The following is an 18,785-nucleotide window of genomic DNA, read 5'->3' as shown; positions in this document are numbered from 1 at the left end:
CCTTTAGGAAGATATGGTTTGGCTAAATTGCCAATTGGTCCAAAATGGCTAGGTACCAATAAATCCCTAAGGTTTTTCCCCCTCCGAGCTGTAACTGACGGAAAGGGGGAGATCACTGATTTTAGTTGTTCGTCTGCCGTCAGGATTGGCCAATATCTGCCAAGGATCGACAGCATGGTATGCCAACCTGCATCAAAAGTTCCGATGCAACGGATTTGGTGACTAATAATTGGATTGTTGTCTTTAAGAAGGTCACGTCTTTCGGACTTTAAGGCCCTTGAGTAAGCCCTTTTTAATACCCTGTTGGGGTACCCTTTATCTTTGAATGATTTTCTTAAGTTGGCTGCTTTGATTTTAAAATCATCCACCGTAGAACAGTTCCTGCGTAAACGCAGGTACTGTCCAGTCGGTATGCCAGCCTTTGAAGGGTAGGGGTGATGACTCTGCCAGTTCAAAAAACTGTTTGTGGCAGTCTTTTTACGGAACAGGGTAGTGGATATGTATTCATCCTGCAAGGACAATGTAATGTCCAGAAAATTTAAATGTTTACCCCCAATTTCACTAGTGAAATGTAGATTTAAGTCATTATCGTTAAGCAGTTGTACGAACTTGTTAAAGTCTTCTGTAGACCCCAGCCACACTACCAGCACGTCGTCAATGTAGCGTTTCCAACAATATACCAGAGTCATATATTGGGTCAGACGAACATCTATTGACAGTCTGTGCTCCCAGGTGCCCAGGTATAAATTGGCATAAGATGGAGCACAAGATGTGCCCATAGCTGTGCCAACGATTTGATGGTAGATGGTCCCATTGAACAAAAATATGTTTTTGGTAAGTACAAAATTCAAAATAGCACATACAAAATCGATATATTCTTGAGCAAATTTGGACTGTTGTTGTAAAATAAGTCTCAAGTTCTTAATACCCAAGTTATGTGGGATGGAGCTGTAGAGAGCCTCCACGTCCAGACTGCATAGTACTGCATCTTTGGGTACTACTAGACTTTCCACAGTTTGAAGCATCTGTTTGGTGTCCCTTACGTACGAAGGAAGTGCTAAAACAAAGGGACTCATTACTTTATCAAGATAGATACTCATATTTTGAGTTAAGTTTCCTGTACCAGAGACTATTGGTCGTCCCGTAGGGTTTGTCATGGATTTATGGATTTTTGGCAAACTATAAAAAGTTGATATCGTAGGGTGCCTAGTAAACATAAAATCAAGCTCATCTTTAGTGATAAGTTTATTGTCAAATGCCAGGGACAAAAGGCCCTTCGCCTCAAGGATATATTCCCCCGTGGGGTCCGTCTGTAAAGTGCGATAAGTTTTAGTATCGCTCAATAGTCGGTTAACCATAGTTATATAATAAGGGCGGTCCATTATTACAATGTTACCGCCCTTATCCGAGGGTTTAATGATAATATGCGGATTATCACGAAGAGATTTAAGGGCATTCATTTCGGCATATGTTAAATTACCGTTTGTTTTAAAGTCCAAATCGTTAGGGTTAATACATTCAATGTCCCTGCATACCATTTCCAGAAAAACCTCTATACTTTTATAATCCTTAAAATGGGGAGTAAAAGTGCTCCTGGGTTTCAAACCAGTCTGGGGTACGTCAGGCTGTCCACCTTCCTCGTTGCATTGCAACAAATCGACCAGAGTGTCTAGGCATTCTAAGTCTTTCACCGTTAGCCCTAAATTCTGTGCCTTATGCTCTCTCCTAGTGGTGTGATATTTAAATAAGGCTAATTTACGGGCAAACAAATTCAAATCTTTAGTCCAAATAAATTTATTGAACGAAGGGGTAGGTACAAACGTGAGGCCTTTCTGTAAGACAAAAAGTTCTATTGCTTACTCAAGGGCCTTAAAGTCCGAAAGACGTGACCTTCTTAAAGACAACAATCCAATTATTAGTCACCAAATCCGTTGCATCGGAACTTTTGATGCAGGTTGGCATACCATGCTGTCGATCCTTGGCAGATATTGGCCAATCCTGACGGCAGACGAACAACTAAAATCAGTGATCTCCCCCTTTCCGTCAGTTACAGCTCGGAGGGGGAAAAACCTTAGGGATTTATTGGTACCTAGCCATTTTGGACCAATTGGCAATTTAGCCAAACCATATCTTCCTAAAGGCACGTATGGTTGCGGACACTTTAGTGCCTGCCAATTTATACCCAAAGACACTAAGATGTTTTCAGATAGTTCCAATCACGAAGTCCATCATGTACAATCTTTCTTCAACTGTCGTACGGAGGGGGTCATCTACCTTCTGACGTGTTCATGTGGAATTAAGTACGTGGGGAAGACCTTCCGCCCCTTTAAATTCCGCATTAGGGAACATGTGAACTCTGTCAGAAGGAGACTGGAAACCCCTATCTCCAGACATTTGAAGATATATCATGCTAATTCATCCAGCAGATTACGTTTTATGGGCATAGAACTTATACCCCAGCCCCAACGAAAAGGTGACTGGGACCGCAAATTGAGACAAAGGGAGTCCTATTGGATTTACAAATTAAAAACACTCTCCCCTAAAGGACTCAATGAGGGGTTCTCATTTACTCAATTTTTATAGTTTAAAGGGTACTATAACATCCACGATTAATAGGCTAGTCACCCTCTTAGAACTATTTTTAAATCCTTAAATTGCTGACTGCGCAATGGTGTATATATGTAAATAATAAAGTTTTTTTGTTTTTTGTCATCTGTTCTTTGGAACAACATTGTGTGTAATCACTAGCTCTTTATCTGACTTAATAGTACTATCCCTTTAATTGAGGGACTGTCATTTAACGCAGTTTAACTAATGGCCCCTCTCTCTGTCTTTCTTTGTAGCTCTTTGCAGCATATGGGTTTGATGTATTAACCCATGTTATGCATTAGCATAACCCTCTAAGATAGTGGAGTTATAAAGTTGGTCTTGCAGCATTCATTCCACCTTTAAGCTTGGGTTAGATGTCGTAATATGATCTTCCATCGTGGGCACTCATAAGTGGTTTGTTTATTTATCTATTAGCCCTCGTTAAGCACCATAATCGGTGTATGTGCGATGTGCTAGTTTAGTGAATAATCCCCTTTTACCAGATTTGAGTGATTGACATGAAACCCCGCCTCTTTGACGGAGCTTCACACTCCCACTTAGCTGGACAGCCCAGCATTGAAGGATTCAGGGCGATTGGATTGCTAGTTACTGCATCCCCTCCCCCTTGTCCGCCCACATTTGACGGACATGCTGTTGAACCTATGACCGCCGCCGAGTGTGTGCAGCAATGAGGATAGGCGGATCCGTTGTGGGATCACCTTATGATTGACCCACACTTCCACCAATGCATAGGCACTACTCGGCTATGATGCGGCATAGGAGGTGGGACAGAATGACACCTTCAATTTGCCTCGATCAGCTGCAAGCCATCTGGTCATGATACGTCGGATATTTAAGAAGCCTGGGAGCACACAGTGTTTGACTAGCTCCTGACGACGGCGTGCATACACGCTGAAACGCGCGTCGAGCGTTTCCTTTACTTTATTTTTCTTATGTTTGTCTTACACTTTTAGGTAGCACTTTATAGTTTTTATTAGGTGACTTTTCGGTTTGCCAACGGTAGCAGGCATTTAGTGTGTTTGCCCTAGTTAAGGTGGTTGTATCCACATATTATACTAGGCAGCTATTGGAGAGATATTTTTGGGGGTTCTCTTGTTTGTTACTCCTCTATAGCCCTCGTGCGGGGCTATTCATCTAGTTTTACTATTATTTTGTACTAGTATGATATATCAAGCAAGTTGGGGGTACAGGTTATGATTCATTATCTCTCACCTGTTCATTCTCCTATTACTCTCTCTCTCTCTTTCCTGTTACCGGGCATTCAAGTGCCTTTTCCGTGTCCAAAGTTGCTTCTCAGGATCCCCTTGTTTCAAGGGTCTCCTTTTCTGTGTATTTTCTCTGGGTTACCCCCTACTTTGCAGCTTTGAGGTAGGCAATGAATGTGGTCTTTTTCAATGGTTTGCATATAGCTATGTGAATTATTGGATCTACCCTATTCATCATTCGTTTCTTCGTATATTAACTAAAGTTAGCAATCGAAAAAGCCTGACTATGCGAAGCGACAAATAGAGCACATTTGAAAGATTTCATATTCCATACCTAGTCAAATAAATCTCCGATTTTTAATATTGTTAAAATTGGTTCATTAATAAAATAAGTTTTTGATTCCTCGAACCCTATGAACTTGTCCCACCCTCTATTTTACAAATGTATTGTTCTTGTCCAGAGAAATGAAATGACCTTCGTCGTACACAGTTTTAAGTTTCAGCATGCATACTCACTTTTGGTTTTGCCAGCTCCTTAATTTTCTCTATTTCCTCATCAGACATAATATCATGGTATCTGACAATATGAGGGCTGTCCCATTCATCTTCTTCCTTAACAGGGCTGATTACTAGACTGGGGTTTTTATTTCCATCATGATATCTACAGTGTAGTCTCTTCCGTCTTTTTGGAGTCTGTAAAGCAGTGAAAAGATAATTAAATCTTAGCTTCTTTGTTTCAAGCTATTTATTTATTGTGCTTTCCAAAATGTGTTTGATACTTTTTGGTGCCCAGAGTATTAAACTTAAAGGAATACTATAGCAGTTACAAATACAAATCTGTATTCAAAACGCTATAATGCAGAATGCCCCTGTCCCTATTTCGATTAGTGCTCCCCCACCGCATGTGTAATAAAAATTAGTAAAATACGTTTTTTTTCCTTTCCTTCAAGGCCAAGACTACTTTGCTAATGCTGACGCTCTGCCTCAAGTGACATATTCCTGCAGGCGTCACATCCCATCCTCCTAGAGAAGCACTGGGAACATTATGCACATGCGCAAGCGCCATGTGCACATCCAATCTAATGCTTGAATTGAATGCTTTACTATGAGTCACATTTGATTATTTTCGACATCCTCATGGACATCGAACGTCACATGACTGAGTTTTACTCCATTGTTGAAGAGGAAGCACCTCTAGTTGCTTTCAGGAAAACAGCCACTAGAGGCATGTTTAACTCTTCAATGTAAACTTTACTGTTTCTATGAAAATGGCAATGTTTTACCGTAAGAGATTAAAATTACAGGGCCATAGTACCCAGCATACGTCATTGAGATTAAGAGGCCTGGGTGACATTAGTGGTGGTGGTATCCACAGACGTTTTTGATTAGTCTTTAACATGGCTCACATTTCTATTTTCAACATGGGCGATTAATTTATGCGCAACATTTTAATTTGTGTTTCTGTTGTGCATCATATTTTTATACTAAACCTTTTTCTACATTGGAGACCAAATTAAGCTCTTAACAGGATTTGATATAGGTGCTATGTGAATAACGTACATATAGTTATTTAATTTTCTTTCAAATAATTTTTTTGAATTTTGAAAATTTACAAATAATGAAGGCCTACTCACATGACCTACAGGGTTATTCACCAAACACTATATTTTGTCCAAATGTCATTTTTTTTTATTTTCATGTTTAATTTTTCTTTTATTTTGGAAAAAATAACATACTATATACATACGTAAAATATTACAATATTTCACAACATATTGACAAGCATGAGCACAAATCCCACCTATATAACTAGATACCGTGTCTGATACATCTCAATAAATTACTTATCAACCATTTGGCTTGTCCAATTTAACATGACATACCCACAATACAACACAAAAACATAGATTCCTGTGATAGAGGTTAGAAAGTGGAAGGAGTTTCTCATACCATTTTAGATCTATATGGGTCTATTCATGACCCTTTTTTTTTTATAAATAATGTAAGAAGGGTAACTACCTGCCTTCAATATATATATTAATATGTTCTTTAAATCTGTTGTATCTTACTAAGCCATTCTTTCAATGTAGTTATTTCTCTACCAATACCCATTTCCATTTTTATCTGATATATCACTTGTTCTTTTACTGCCTCCCATACTGGGACTTTAGTAGATTTCCAATTTCTAGCGACCACTATTTTAGCCGCTAGCAAAATGTGTATAATCATTATGGAATATTGCCCGAAGTTTTGGGCTATATGTAATTGCAACAAATACATACCCGGGTTTGGATCAATCTTAATATTAATCAACACATTTATCTTACAAGCGATCATTTTCCAAAAAAGAAAGATTGGTCCACATTTCCACCATATATGCAGCATTCCAGCTGCTTGAGCCTCGCATCGCCAACATTTGTCTGAGTCACATATATACATTTTAGCTATTTTATTTGGTGTTAAGTACCACCTGTTCATTATTTTATACTGTAATTCTACTAGGTTGAGGCAGTGTACATTCTTTGAAACAATGTTCAGTGTTTTTTACCCATTCCTCATAGCTTATATTAATGCCAATATCCTTTTTCCAATTCATTTATTACAAGACAAATGATATTTTCTGCTTCTTTTTCAATTAGATCAAAACATTTTGAAACAAGTTTAACAGTATTTCGATTTTTTATTATTTGTTCAAGTATTACTTGTTTGTTGGAGTAATCATTGAGTAAATGCTCTTTCAGATAACCCTTTACTCTAATATACATAAAGATCTCTTTACTCTCCAAGTTATATTCCTCCTTTAATTTGTTAAAATCTTTAATTTTACCGTTCTCTACTATATTGTTGGTCTTCTTTATCCCTAGATTAATCCAACTCTGTGTGATTAAATCTATCATATTACTGTTAAATTGTCTTAAATCAAGACTAGTGATAACCTTGTCTTGTAAATCTAGATCTTTCCTAAGTTTATTCCATATGGGTATGATATTATTTAGGAATAGGCTATTGGATTCGAATCTCTGTCTATGTTTATATTTATTATTCGTGTTCCAAAAAAGAGAACATAGCTCTTCCCTTTTATCCTTGCTGTATAAGCTTTGCTCCGCTTTGTACCATATCTGATTTTTTGCCAGGTCCGATTGGGTTATAATTGCTTGTGCTATATTACATACTCTCCACGTTTGTTGCATCTGTGGGATTCCCAAGCACCCTAGTCTTTTTTTTAACGTTGAGTGATTAAGACTTAACCTTGGACGTTTCCCATCCCGTATACATTTTTTTTAAAAAAGCCAACTTTCCGGGCAGTACAAAGGCACCATGCGAAAAAGATAGACACTAAAGCCATATTTACAAGACCGGAATCGGAGAGTTGTCGATAACCGCGTGGCGGCCGGAGATAAACCAAATGCAGGATGCATGCTCACAAATTATAATTCACTTACTTTTGGCAAGTAAATTGGGAATTTGAAAAGTAGTTGCCTGCTGTCAGTGCTAGAAGCCAGCGGGCACATAGTTAATAATGTGTCAGCTGGCCAGCACTTGCTAAAAGTAAAGAAATGTCAATAAGATGCCCATATTACTACAGTGGAGGTTGTAAACTACCAAATGCCCACACCTGCCATGCAGCAGGTGAGGGTGTGCCTCCTACAAATTTTAAAATGAGTGTGACCTCCATGAACGACAGTTGGAGGCCCTAATGTCTTCTCCCCTGGCCCACGCCTTGGGTTTATTAACCCCAAAGGAGATTTAAATGTGGCAGCAGGATAGCAAGTGCTGGTCAGCCACCACATAATTAACCCTTGTGCTGACAAGTGTTTTTAACCATTTACTGGCTCTCAGTGGGCTAATAGTTTCGAGTTTTTAATCTGGACTCTGCTGTCCTACCCCATTTGGCCTGATTTCTGCTGTCCTACGCCATTTGGCCTGGCTGAAACCCAGATCCAAATTGAAATCCAATTTACAAATTCCAGACATTGATGAATTACATTAACGATGTCCCGATTTCGCAGTCCAAATGGCCCCATATAGCAGCGAACGATTTTGTCCGATTTGATAGGCGGCCATTCAGAGTTTAGTGAATAACTGTGCTAGAGTTTATACATGTTCCATAAAATGGCTCGTCTGCAAATTTATCAAATAAATAAAAATAATTTTTTTTACCATTCTCACACCCTCTCCACGGCAAAGAGCTTCGTATGTTTCACGCTCTGGTAAGTAGTCCTGTGGCCTTTCATAGACCCCAGAATGTGGTACGGGAGGCTCTGTGACTGAGGTGTTATTCTTTTTTTTTTCTGCGCGCTCTTTTTCTAATAACTTCTCGAAATATCTTAGGTTACCCCCAGCACGATCGTGAGTTGAATCTATTAACGAGAAGAAAATAAAAATTAAAAACGAATTGGAAAATCTGTGTCAGACAGTTATTATGATAGTAAAGGAAGACATATTATATAAAATATTACATAAATAATGATGAACTAGATAGAATTACTAAACAGCCAGGCATCGTCAATAACCGTTTTTTCCCTTTCTTATGTACCATTTAAACACATAAGTGTCACAATTAAATTTTGAACATCAAGAATCCGAGTATTACATCCCATTCACTAGAAATGAAATGCCAAGTTTGAACTAAATACATACTATTACATAAAATTAAAATAAGTCAAAGAAAATGGTTTCTTTGGCATAGGCGAAGCTGAGCGTTAAACCTGAACCTGACATTTTATACAAAGGTAAGTATGTTTTATTAATTTTGGCTAAAGCAAGCTATATTAGTTTATAAGCTTTATTCAAATGGTTGCGCTATATATAAAAAAATAAAATAAAATAAAAATATTTTGGGTCCACTCACACATAATGCTTGTGCTAACCATAAACAAATGTTGTCATTAAAAAACAAACAATGTGTTTTTTTTGCACACACAAATATAACTACACGAATATATGCTCTACGTATTTTCTTTTTGTGCAGCCGTACCTCAAAACCCTCCAGTTTTGTATATAAATCACATTTCTAAATTAATAGAGTCCATTACTCTACCCACTGGTGTTTTGGGTGACCTTAGGGGGAAATGAATGAATAAATAAAAAGTTGACAGCGAGCATGCGTTGCAGGTTCTTCTCCTTACCGAGTGATAGTAGTCTTCTAGTGAGCTCCACTGCCCGGTGTATATCACCCAGCTGGAAGACCGTGTAACTGAGGTAATCTAGAACCTCCACTTTGCTAACAGCAGCCTCTTCCCCTTCATCCAATAATTTCAGGGCCTGCTGCATCCACAGCACAGTATGGTAATAATCAGCATCGCCATATGCAATTTTGCCCATACCGAAGCAGTCGTCCGCTGACAAGGATGAAACGTATTTGGATCCTAAGCATAAAATCAAAATCAGAAGAATAAGAAAAAAAAAAGCAAACCTCCCACAAAAGTTTCAAGAATAAAAATATAAAAAATAAACAATGCAAATCAGTTGTTGTGAATTATTTGATGATGTCGATTGGGTTACAAGGAATATATAGTCCAGAACAGGTGGAGTGCCACATGAAATCCATTACTGACATATGTGGAGATCTACTAATTGAGAAAAAACAAAGCAAGCAGTGGTAAAAGTACAATATATATTTAACAGACGCTCATTGGAGAGAGAATCCAGCTGTCTGATATTCAGGTTTGTAAGAGTACTAACGCCAGGAATAATGCTGATGTCATCCATGCAATCATTCCTCATAATGAATGAGAAAAAATGTACGGCTCACCTTCATGCAGTATGGGAGCCCTAATCTTGGGTAAAATGGGACATACATGTGCTACAATTTAGGGCAGTACCGGTTTCCATTTTAATGACAGCAGCTTATACGACTCCCACTAGTCTCAAACATTATGTTACAGTGCTGCTCTTATAGTAGAGTCCTTCTTTTAAAGGAACACTATAGAGTCAGGTATACAAACGTGTATTTCTGACATTATCGTGTTAAAAACCCATCTTGGGTTGCCGACCTCCCCTTACAAAGAATGCAAACTCATCTGAATTCCAGCGCTGGTGGGTCTGCCATGGCTGCCCTCACCTCCGTGGATGAGATCATCAAAATTGATGATCTCAGCCAATCCAATGCTTTCCCATAGAAAAGCATTGGGAGGCTAATGTGCCGCTGTGTACCAACAGAATCTCCTTAGACAGATGCATTGAATCAATGGATCTCCATGTGGAGCGCTCAGCATCACCATGTAAAGGGAGGAGACACTGAATGTCAGTGCTGCACACTGTGCAGCACTGACCCAGTAAGCACCTCTAGTGGACACCTGACTGACTGCCACTAGAGGTGTTCCTAGACAGTAATATAAACACTGACTTTTCTCTGATAAGGTAGTCTTTACATTAAAAAGCCTTTAGGGACAGACCATGGACACCAAAACAACTACATTAAGCTGTAGCTGTTCTGGTGAACATGGTGTCCTTTTAACCCCTACACGCTAAAAACATTTACCCCTACATTTACGTAACTCACTACATTCTCTAAGCATTAGCCCCTTTCACTACACATTATCACCTAAACATTAACCTCTATCCTACACCAAACTAAACATTAACCACTACCCTACCATAGCATTTACAGTAACACAAAACATAAAATACAAACATTGCATATTATAAAATATACATAAACAGTTCAGCATGTATTAAGGGAAAATAATGCCAGACTTCTGGAGACCCCTCAATGGCAAATATTTTCCCATAAACATTTCACAGTTATATATCATTCCTCTACTACAAGTAGTTTTTTTTTTTTTGGAAAGTACATTACAAGAGATTGCAAAAAAAATAAAAAATAGCCTTGAAATCGGTTAATTTAACATTACAGTAGCAGAACTGGAAAAATGTTTTAACTGGCACACAAATAATGTATAAGGAAGACTTTAAACAGACAGATTTTCTTTTTATTTGACAAGATGTTATGACAGCAGATTTTTGACAACAATGCAAATATATGAAACCTTACCAGGCAGCTTTCCTTTTGCTATTGTATCTGGATCAAGTTTGTATGTGTCCTGCAGACGCATTAAAGCTTTTGCTGCACCAGTTTCATCTTCTTCACCTGGAAAGAATTCTCTTTGAATTGTGAGATTTGCTATAAATCCTGCAATATAAAAAAAAGTTTGTAAATATAATTTTAAGCCAAACACTAAGCACAAAATACATACCGTCATGGTAATACACAGCTATATGTGAAGTTTTTTTGGTTTTTTTTGGGTAGAACCCTATGCAATCAGTTTGCCAAAATAACAAAGGCAACATAAAACAACACAATCTGCCTTCTTGAAAATCTAGTTGCAGCCATTGATGGTTTCCTTTTTCTGCCCCGTCCAGGTAGTGTAACCACTGTTTCTTCAACTTTGAACTTGTGACCGATCAACTATCACTGTGCTTGAGACAACAGCGGTTTTGCATATCTGTGCTGTTGTGAGGGATTCTATTCAGGGGGTTGAATACATTTGAGACTGGAAAAGTTATTAGAAGGTGCAATTTCAGTTGAATTTGGGGAAACCACTTGATGCATTCGTTGTGTTGAGCTATTTTAATTGCTTTTGTTTGATTTGTTAATTGAAAACAGGTAAAAAAAAGTCTAAATTGTGACAGTAAAAATAATTTTCAAGGTGGGTTGAATAGTTTTTTTGGATTACAATTGTATATTGGCACACACCCTGTTCTGCCAGATGTCCCTATGGGTGCCACCATCACCCTTGCAGCCTCTATGTATCTTGAACGGAAAGAAAAATTAACATATCTCTCGAGTCGAGTCTCAGACTCTATCTATGGGCAGATCTAATGTGTGCCTTTAACATGGAGCCTATATATGTATACCGTAGGCCTCACATTCATCTTTAATTAAAGCCATAAAAATAAGATTTACTGTGGAAATAATATGTACTCAAAGGTTTTCTATGTAGGACCTTTATTTGACACTTTACAATAAACTTGATGCTTTGATATATTTTCAGAATTAGCAAATTAACTTGTACATGTATTTTATTCATTCTTTGGATAACAAAATAGATAATATTAAAGTTTGAGATAAACTAAGCCTAGGAAAATTACACAAGGTTACTCACGAAAACGGGAATTGTTATAGATTATTCTGACCCAAAGTATGAAATCCCTGCAAATTCCAGACAATTCCCATCTAAGCGAATAACCCGAATTCTTCACAAATGACGATTGCACCCATGTAAAAGAGTTTAACATGACTAAAGTATTTGGACATAATTTATTCTAATGTGGCAATGATATTTATGTGTGTAATTAGTATTGCCATCCGGGGATGCCAAGAGAAAAGAAAACTATATCCAGCCAAGTCTGAGCAGAACACCAACCACCTGTTCAATTAATACTATGCTCGAGAGAGAAATGGGTTTTGGGAAAAGAAGAAAGAACACAGGCAACTCACTACATAAGGAAAAGTAATTACTGACTCCCTTCCTAAACTTAGTTTTCCTATGCATAGAAGTCATGCCAAGAAAATCTAAAACATGCATTTTTTCGGTCAAAACAAGGCAAAAAGAAGCAGCATGAGGTCTTACAATATTAACTTGAAATTCGTAAGAAAGGGAGGTCATTATTACATGACCCAGGAATAGGTCACTCAGGGGTTTAAATGCAGTGGAATGAGACAGTGGGTGTAATACTGTATCTAGGGTAATTTAAAGGAGCACTATAGTGCCAGGAAAACAAACTTGTTTTCCTGGCACTATAGGGTTATTAGGTCCCCCCCACCCTAATGCACCCCCTCCCGCTGGGCTGAAGGGGTTAAAACCCCTTCAACCACTTACCTTAATCCAGTGCCGGGCTCCTTCGGCGCTGGTGATCTCTCCTACCCTTGCCGGCGTCAGCTACGAATGCTTTCCTATGGACGTCAGCGTGTCCTCAGTGCGGCCTCTAGTGGCTGTCAGGGAGACAGCCACTAGAGGCTGGATTAACCCTCAATGTAAACATAGCAGTTTACAGCTGCAGGGTTAAAACTAGGGGGACCTGGCACCCAGACCACTTCATTGAGCTGAAGTGGTCTGGCTGCCTATAGTGGTCCTTTAAGCAGAACTCTCTATCCATCTGTCTATGGATTTGAGAATGCATATACTGTACTGGGAAAGCCAGGAAAGTCATTTTTATAGGATAGCAAAGTCTTGCAATAGGGTGCTTGGTAGAATAGAGTCGACCATATTTGAGGCACAGAACAATCACACACACACACATTAGAAAAAAAAGTAGATACACTGCTCATGAAACATATAATGACGATTAAAGGATTTTGTGAATTAAGCGCAGACGCACAGAGCTTTACCCAAACATTTCCACGATTTCCCTGTGCATATGTACCTAGCTCCTAGAAATGTTTTAGAGGGGCTGTCACCGGCTGGGGTCTCTGCATATTTTGCAAATACCTCTAACAGTTACTGCTCCGCTTGAGGTCTGCTGATCGCGGGGTTGCAGTGGAAGGTGAGTTTTACCTACAATTATTAAGAATACTTGGAATACCTGATATGCATTAGTTTCCTCCAGGATCTATATTAAACTAAATAGCTTAACAGAAATACCTGGTCTCTGTAATAACAAAGGTTTATAGGAACACTCCAGGCCTCTACAGCACTTCAGCTCGCTCAGAGCATCACCTCTTTCACACTTTATAAAAATGCGGATTTCAAGCAATGATGTCCCGCAGGCAAAGTGGAGCTTCAGCTGGATTATAGGTAAATTAACCCTTATTTTTACAGGTATGGGGAAAGGAGAGAAAAGGTCCAGAAGATTCTCCAGCAATATTTTATATATTTATAATGACAAACAAACACTTACTATACATACACACACACATTATATATATATATATATATATATATATATATATATATATATATATATATATATATATATATATATATATATATATATATATATATTTATTTATTTATTTTACCCATGGAGTGTTCCTTTAATACTTTGAATTTTTCATGGTTATAAAATTTTACATGCATCCCTTCCCCAAGTAAGCAACATTATTATATCTAAAAAGCAAGATGAAAAGTGAGAATATGATTAACTTTTCTACATTAAAAAAAAATAAACCCACATAATAAAAATTATTAGATCAGCAGTATAATGACAAACGTAAACTGAAAAATATGGGTGAGAAAACTGTCACTGAACAGGTTAAATTAGGTTTATATTGTATTTACTAGTTCAACGCTAGTTGTTTCATTAACTACATTTGATGCAGTCTCTGTCACTTTCTGTAGGAGATAGAAAATATTTAACATGCTTAAGTGAATCAATGACAAACGTTGGTTACAGTAGTACTAATTAATTCAATTTTTTGTTTGTTTGGTTTGTTTTTTTTAGGTGATTAATTCCTAAACCGAATTTGTGAAATTGAGAAAAGAATTGCAAATTACAGACCAAAGTGAGTGATGAAAAGGAACGTGAATCAGCGCTCATAGACTATATAAACATGTGCTAAACTCTATCCACCATGTTTTTTTCTGGACAATATATATATATATATATATAAAAATACACATATACATACATACATACATACATATACATATATATATATCCAGCAGATAAAGTTAGTTATACTTTTCAGTGCAAGGGCAAATAGACTTAACGATACGGAAGTGTATGATAAACGACCCTCTGATCCCACACGAACTATACAAGACAGTTACAATATATGATCATACATTGTATAAGCCTGCCACAACGTCAATGTACCCCATTCTTGGCAGGTCCTACTCTAGTGTCCTAATGCTTGTTCTTATGAGATTAATCCACTTACTTGGAAAATATTTCCTCCTGAGACTCTGCAGGTCAAGGTTAACTAGGGCCCTTGAATGAGGGACATGTGACAGGGAGGGGTGCAAAACCAGGCCATTTTAAGCCTTGACCTGCTGAGAGTCCCTGGAGGAAATCCCAAGTAAGTGGATTAATGTCATAAGAGCAGGCATTAGGACGCTAGGATATGACCTCCCAAGAATGGGGTACATTGACATTGTGGCAGGCTCATTCAATGTATTATCAGATACTGTAACTAAACCCCCATTATGTTTTGCCTAGGTGAGGTGTTTTTAAATAAAACTACTACATTCTGTAAAACTTAAAATTGCTGTTTAGTGAATGAGCAAGTGAACTGGATCTTGTATGAGATTATATATATATATATATATATATATATATATGTCCATCCAACATGGGCTTGGAACTCACATTCCTGTCCTGTTCTTGCCTCGGTGCTATTTCGTGCCCCAATACAACATCCCAGAGAAATGCACTCAGAGGGCTTGTAGTCTTGTACAATATATCCTTTATTTGTGCAAAGGTGCAGTCAACGTTTCAGTCTGACTTGCACTTTTTTCAAATATATATATATATATATATATATGTACACATATACACACACACACACACACACACACACATACATATATACACACACATACATCATTATTCAGCATTCCTCAATTATTATTATTCCTCATTCTCAGATCCTCTACCAGAGGAGTATGAGGGTTCCTGCATAGTAATTTGCTGTCCAAAAGAGTGCAGTTCTAGAAACAGCAATCTCAGATGTCGCATCTGTAATCTGTTGAAGTCACAGCCCCGAATGCTCCTATACCGACAGGGACTATTACTACCTTCACTTTCCACATGCTTTCTAGCTCTTCTTTCAGTCCTTGGTATTTGTCCATCTGCGCACACACACACACACACACACACACCACTCAATTTACCTTTAGTAGAATCCTGAAGCACTAGGTTCTCCAATAACACCCAATCAGTGTTGAGTCTCTTCACTAGTTTATATGCATTGACGGGGTGGCCAAGATAGCCTTCTGGATCTGCAGTTGACTTGCTAGTTAGTTCATCTACCCGAGCTGCCCAGCTGAAAATCAAAGCAAATTAAAATGTATATATACACACACACACTATATTCTTGCAATTTCAACATGCTGATCATATTTTTAACCCTATATTTTTTAATGCCAATACATTTTATGAGCAGATTGGTAAATAGCATTATTTAAAAAAGTAATTTTTGCATGATAGGTACGTAGAGGATTTTTTTTTGTCTGTGTGGTTTAGTCATATCAAATGAATTCTTATGATGATGTGCCGACGCTCCTCATGCAATAATTATTAATGTTAGGTGAAAGGCAAGTTTTATAAATCAACGTTTATGAAATGTCACTTCCTAGGATTTTCAATATTACGTTACTTTTCCTTTAAAAATAAAGCTATATGGATAAATCCATTTGAAAAAATGTACCGCTATCCTGGAACTTTCTTTCTTCCTACTGACTCACTCTTAATTACGGCTATAAAAAAAAAAAAAATTTGCATTTGTACTTGAGCAAACACTGATCAATGTGAGAGTAGGAGAATCCGAAACAAATGGGATAATTTCTTCTGTTTTAAAATATGAACCATGGTATATGCTTGCTGGTTCCAATGGTTTCCATGGCGACTGCCACATTTTTAGCAGTTTGGAACACTTTTAAGAACAGAGCATTTTGAGAAAAAAAAAAAAGAATGTTTCCCCTCCTCCTCCAATGCACTGTGTGCCCTGACTGAACTGGATTGTGAAGTCAATTGCTAAATATTTAATATATGTTTTAAAGATAAATGGTAAAACAAGATACAGGTGACTTTTCAGTTTTCTAGTGAGATGGTTCCCGTTTAAATGTAGGTCAAGGATGCACAGAAGCCACACACAATGTTAGCACAGTGAGAGGCTAGATACTCAGTGTATTAGTCAAGGTACCCTTTTATGTATGACAAGTGATTCTACATTTTAAGGGATTTTCATAGTAGTCATTTAACTCACCTTTTGATTTTAGAGAGTCGCTCCTCCTCTTCCCGAATATATTCTTTTAAAGATTGTACCAAATCCCTTTCTTTGTATATTAAGTCCGTCATCTGACCTGAAGCCAAAGTAAAATATTTAGACATTCCTGTCTAAAGAGCATTCCAGTCCTGTTACAGACTCCTGATAGGAAGGTGTGTCAATTTGTAGGGGAAAGCTTGTTATAGGATATTTTGTTACTTTCCGATTAAACCTCTTATCAGCATAGACAGTCAATCACAGCTATTTATCTTATTATACATTAACCACGAAAATAAAAATAAAAACATTCTAAAGCAATCAGCAGTTATAATTAACTGTATGCAAAGATACAGTGACAAGGGAGTAAGTACCATGCATCATAATCGCAAAGCATAGGTTTATATTATGTTTTGAGTCTCCATTTATTTATTTATTTATTATTGCCATTTATATAGCGCCAACAGATTCCGTAGCGCTTTACAATATTTAAATCTAGTATTTAAATCTAGTATGAATTAATATTAGTTGATGAGAATCATTAAAAACAAGCAAATGGCTTATTTGCATTCACATGAGAATTTTCATCCCATTTCCAGTGAATGAAATACAAATCCCAACAGAGCCACAAATGCACCATAAGTAAGCATGCTCATGTGACTCTACATATGCATGCATGTTCATTAATGTAAGAAATTAAGAGGTCAGGGATTAGCAAGAAAACTCTAGACATAACTTGAAAGACATCAAGTAGAAAAAAAACGTATTTTTATGTGTATTACGTATATAATCAATTTACTCTTCATGACATGGTCAGTGGTGTATCCTGGTTTTGTGCTGCCCTAGGCAGGACAAAACTCAGGCGCCCCTCTCCCCCCCTCTCCCCCCCGCGACACCCCCACCCAACCCTTCCCCCCCCGTCCCGCCTTCTAAATACACACACACACAAATTCACTGACAGATACGCATACACTAGCTAACAGACACACACACTCACTAACAGACACACACACTCTCTGTCAGACACACACTCTCTGATATATATAATATAATATAATATAATGTAATATATAATATATATCATATAATATAATATAATAATATATAATATAATAATATATAATATATATAATAAATATATATAATTTAATAATATATAATGTAATATATATAATATAATATATGTAATATAATATATAATAATATATAATATAATAATATAATATATATAATAATATATAATATATATAATATAGTATATTATATATATTATATATTATATTATTATATATTAATATATATAATATAATATAATATATAATTAATTTAACCTACCCCCCAGCCTCCTTACCTTTGGGAATGCTGGAAGGGGGGGGTTTCTTTATCTCCCTGGGGTCTAGTGGGGCTGCTGGTCGGGCTGCTGGGCGGGCGGCTGGCGAGAGAGCTCTTCCTCTGAGCTCTCTGCTCAGCTCCCTCGCGCGCCGCAGAGTGAGGCTTGGAGCCGGAAGATGACGTCATATTCCGGCTCCCAGCCTCACTCTGCGGCGCGTGAGGGAGCTGAGCAGATCGCTCAGAGGAAGAGCTCCCTCGCCAGCCGCCCGCCCAGCCCATCAGCCCGACCGGCAGCCCAGTTAGCCGCAAGGCTAACAAGGCATTTGCCCTGGGCATTTGGGGGCAGCGTTTTTTGCCGCCCCCTGGAAAATGCCGCCCAAGGCAAATGCCTTGTTTGCCTTGCGGCTAAAACGCCCCTGGACATGGTATATTTTAATATATGTAATGTATTTTTTCAGGGCTCAAGAAATCACAGGTGCCAGGTTGCCATGGCGCCTAGGAATTTTGTCCTGGCGTCTGAGAATTGTGAATCCATTACCTCTGAGGCAGACGGCCGGCTGTGCATATTGTGAGCGGGCGGTGAGGGATTTCCCTACGACTGGCCCAAAGCTTAATAATATCAGCCAATCCAATGCTTTCACATAGGAAAGTATTGGGAGGCTGTTGCACATGTGTTGCAAAACGCTGCACCAATCAGCATTTCCTCATAGAAATGGATTGAATCCATGCATCTCTATGGTGAACATTTAGCATCTCCATGCAGAGCGTGG

General features: G+C 37.8%; 1 protein-coding gene across 3 annotated transcripts in view; it reads right to left on the bottom strand.

Moving 5' to 3' along the window:
- The window catches only part of P4HA2 (prolyl 4-hydroxylase subunit alpha 2), a 102,377-nt gene that overhangs the window by 61,061 nt on the left and 22,531 nt on the right, over positions 1–18,785 (bottom strand). For all 3 annotated transcript variants that reach the window (XM_063447419.1, XM_063447418.1, XM_063447417.1), the window contains exons 3-8: positions 16,687–16,783; positions 15,593–15,744; positions 10,813–10,950; positions 8,945–9,184; positions 7,977–8,176; positions 4,332–4,508 (exon numbers count right to left, since the gene is read on the bottom strand). In XM_063447419.1, the coding sequence (XP_063303489.1) occupies positions 4,332–4,508; positions 7,977–8,176; positions 8,945–9,184; positions 10,813–10,950; positions 15,593–15,744; positions 16,687–16,783 (1,004 nt within the window). The remainder of the gene's footprint in view (positions 1–4,331; positions 4,509–7,976; positions 8,177–8,944; positions 9,185–10,812; positions 10,951–15,592; positions 15,745–16,686; positions 16,784–18,785) is intronic.

Source organism: Pelobates fuscus, chromosome 3 (genome assembly GCF_036172605.1).
Source record: "Pelobates fuscus isolate aPelFus1 chromosome 3, aPelFus1.pri, whole genome shotgun sequence".
NCBI lineage: Eukaryota > Metazoa > Chordata > Amphibia > Anura > Pelobatidae > Pelobates > Pelobates fuscus.
This window is presented reverse-complemented; position numbering and strand designations above follow the sequence as displayed.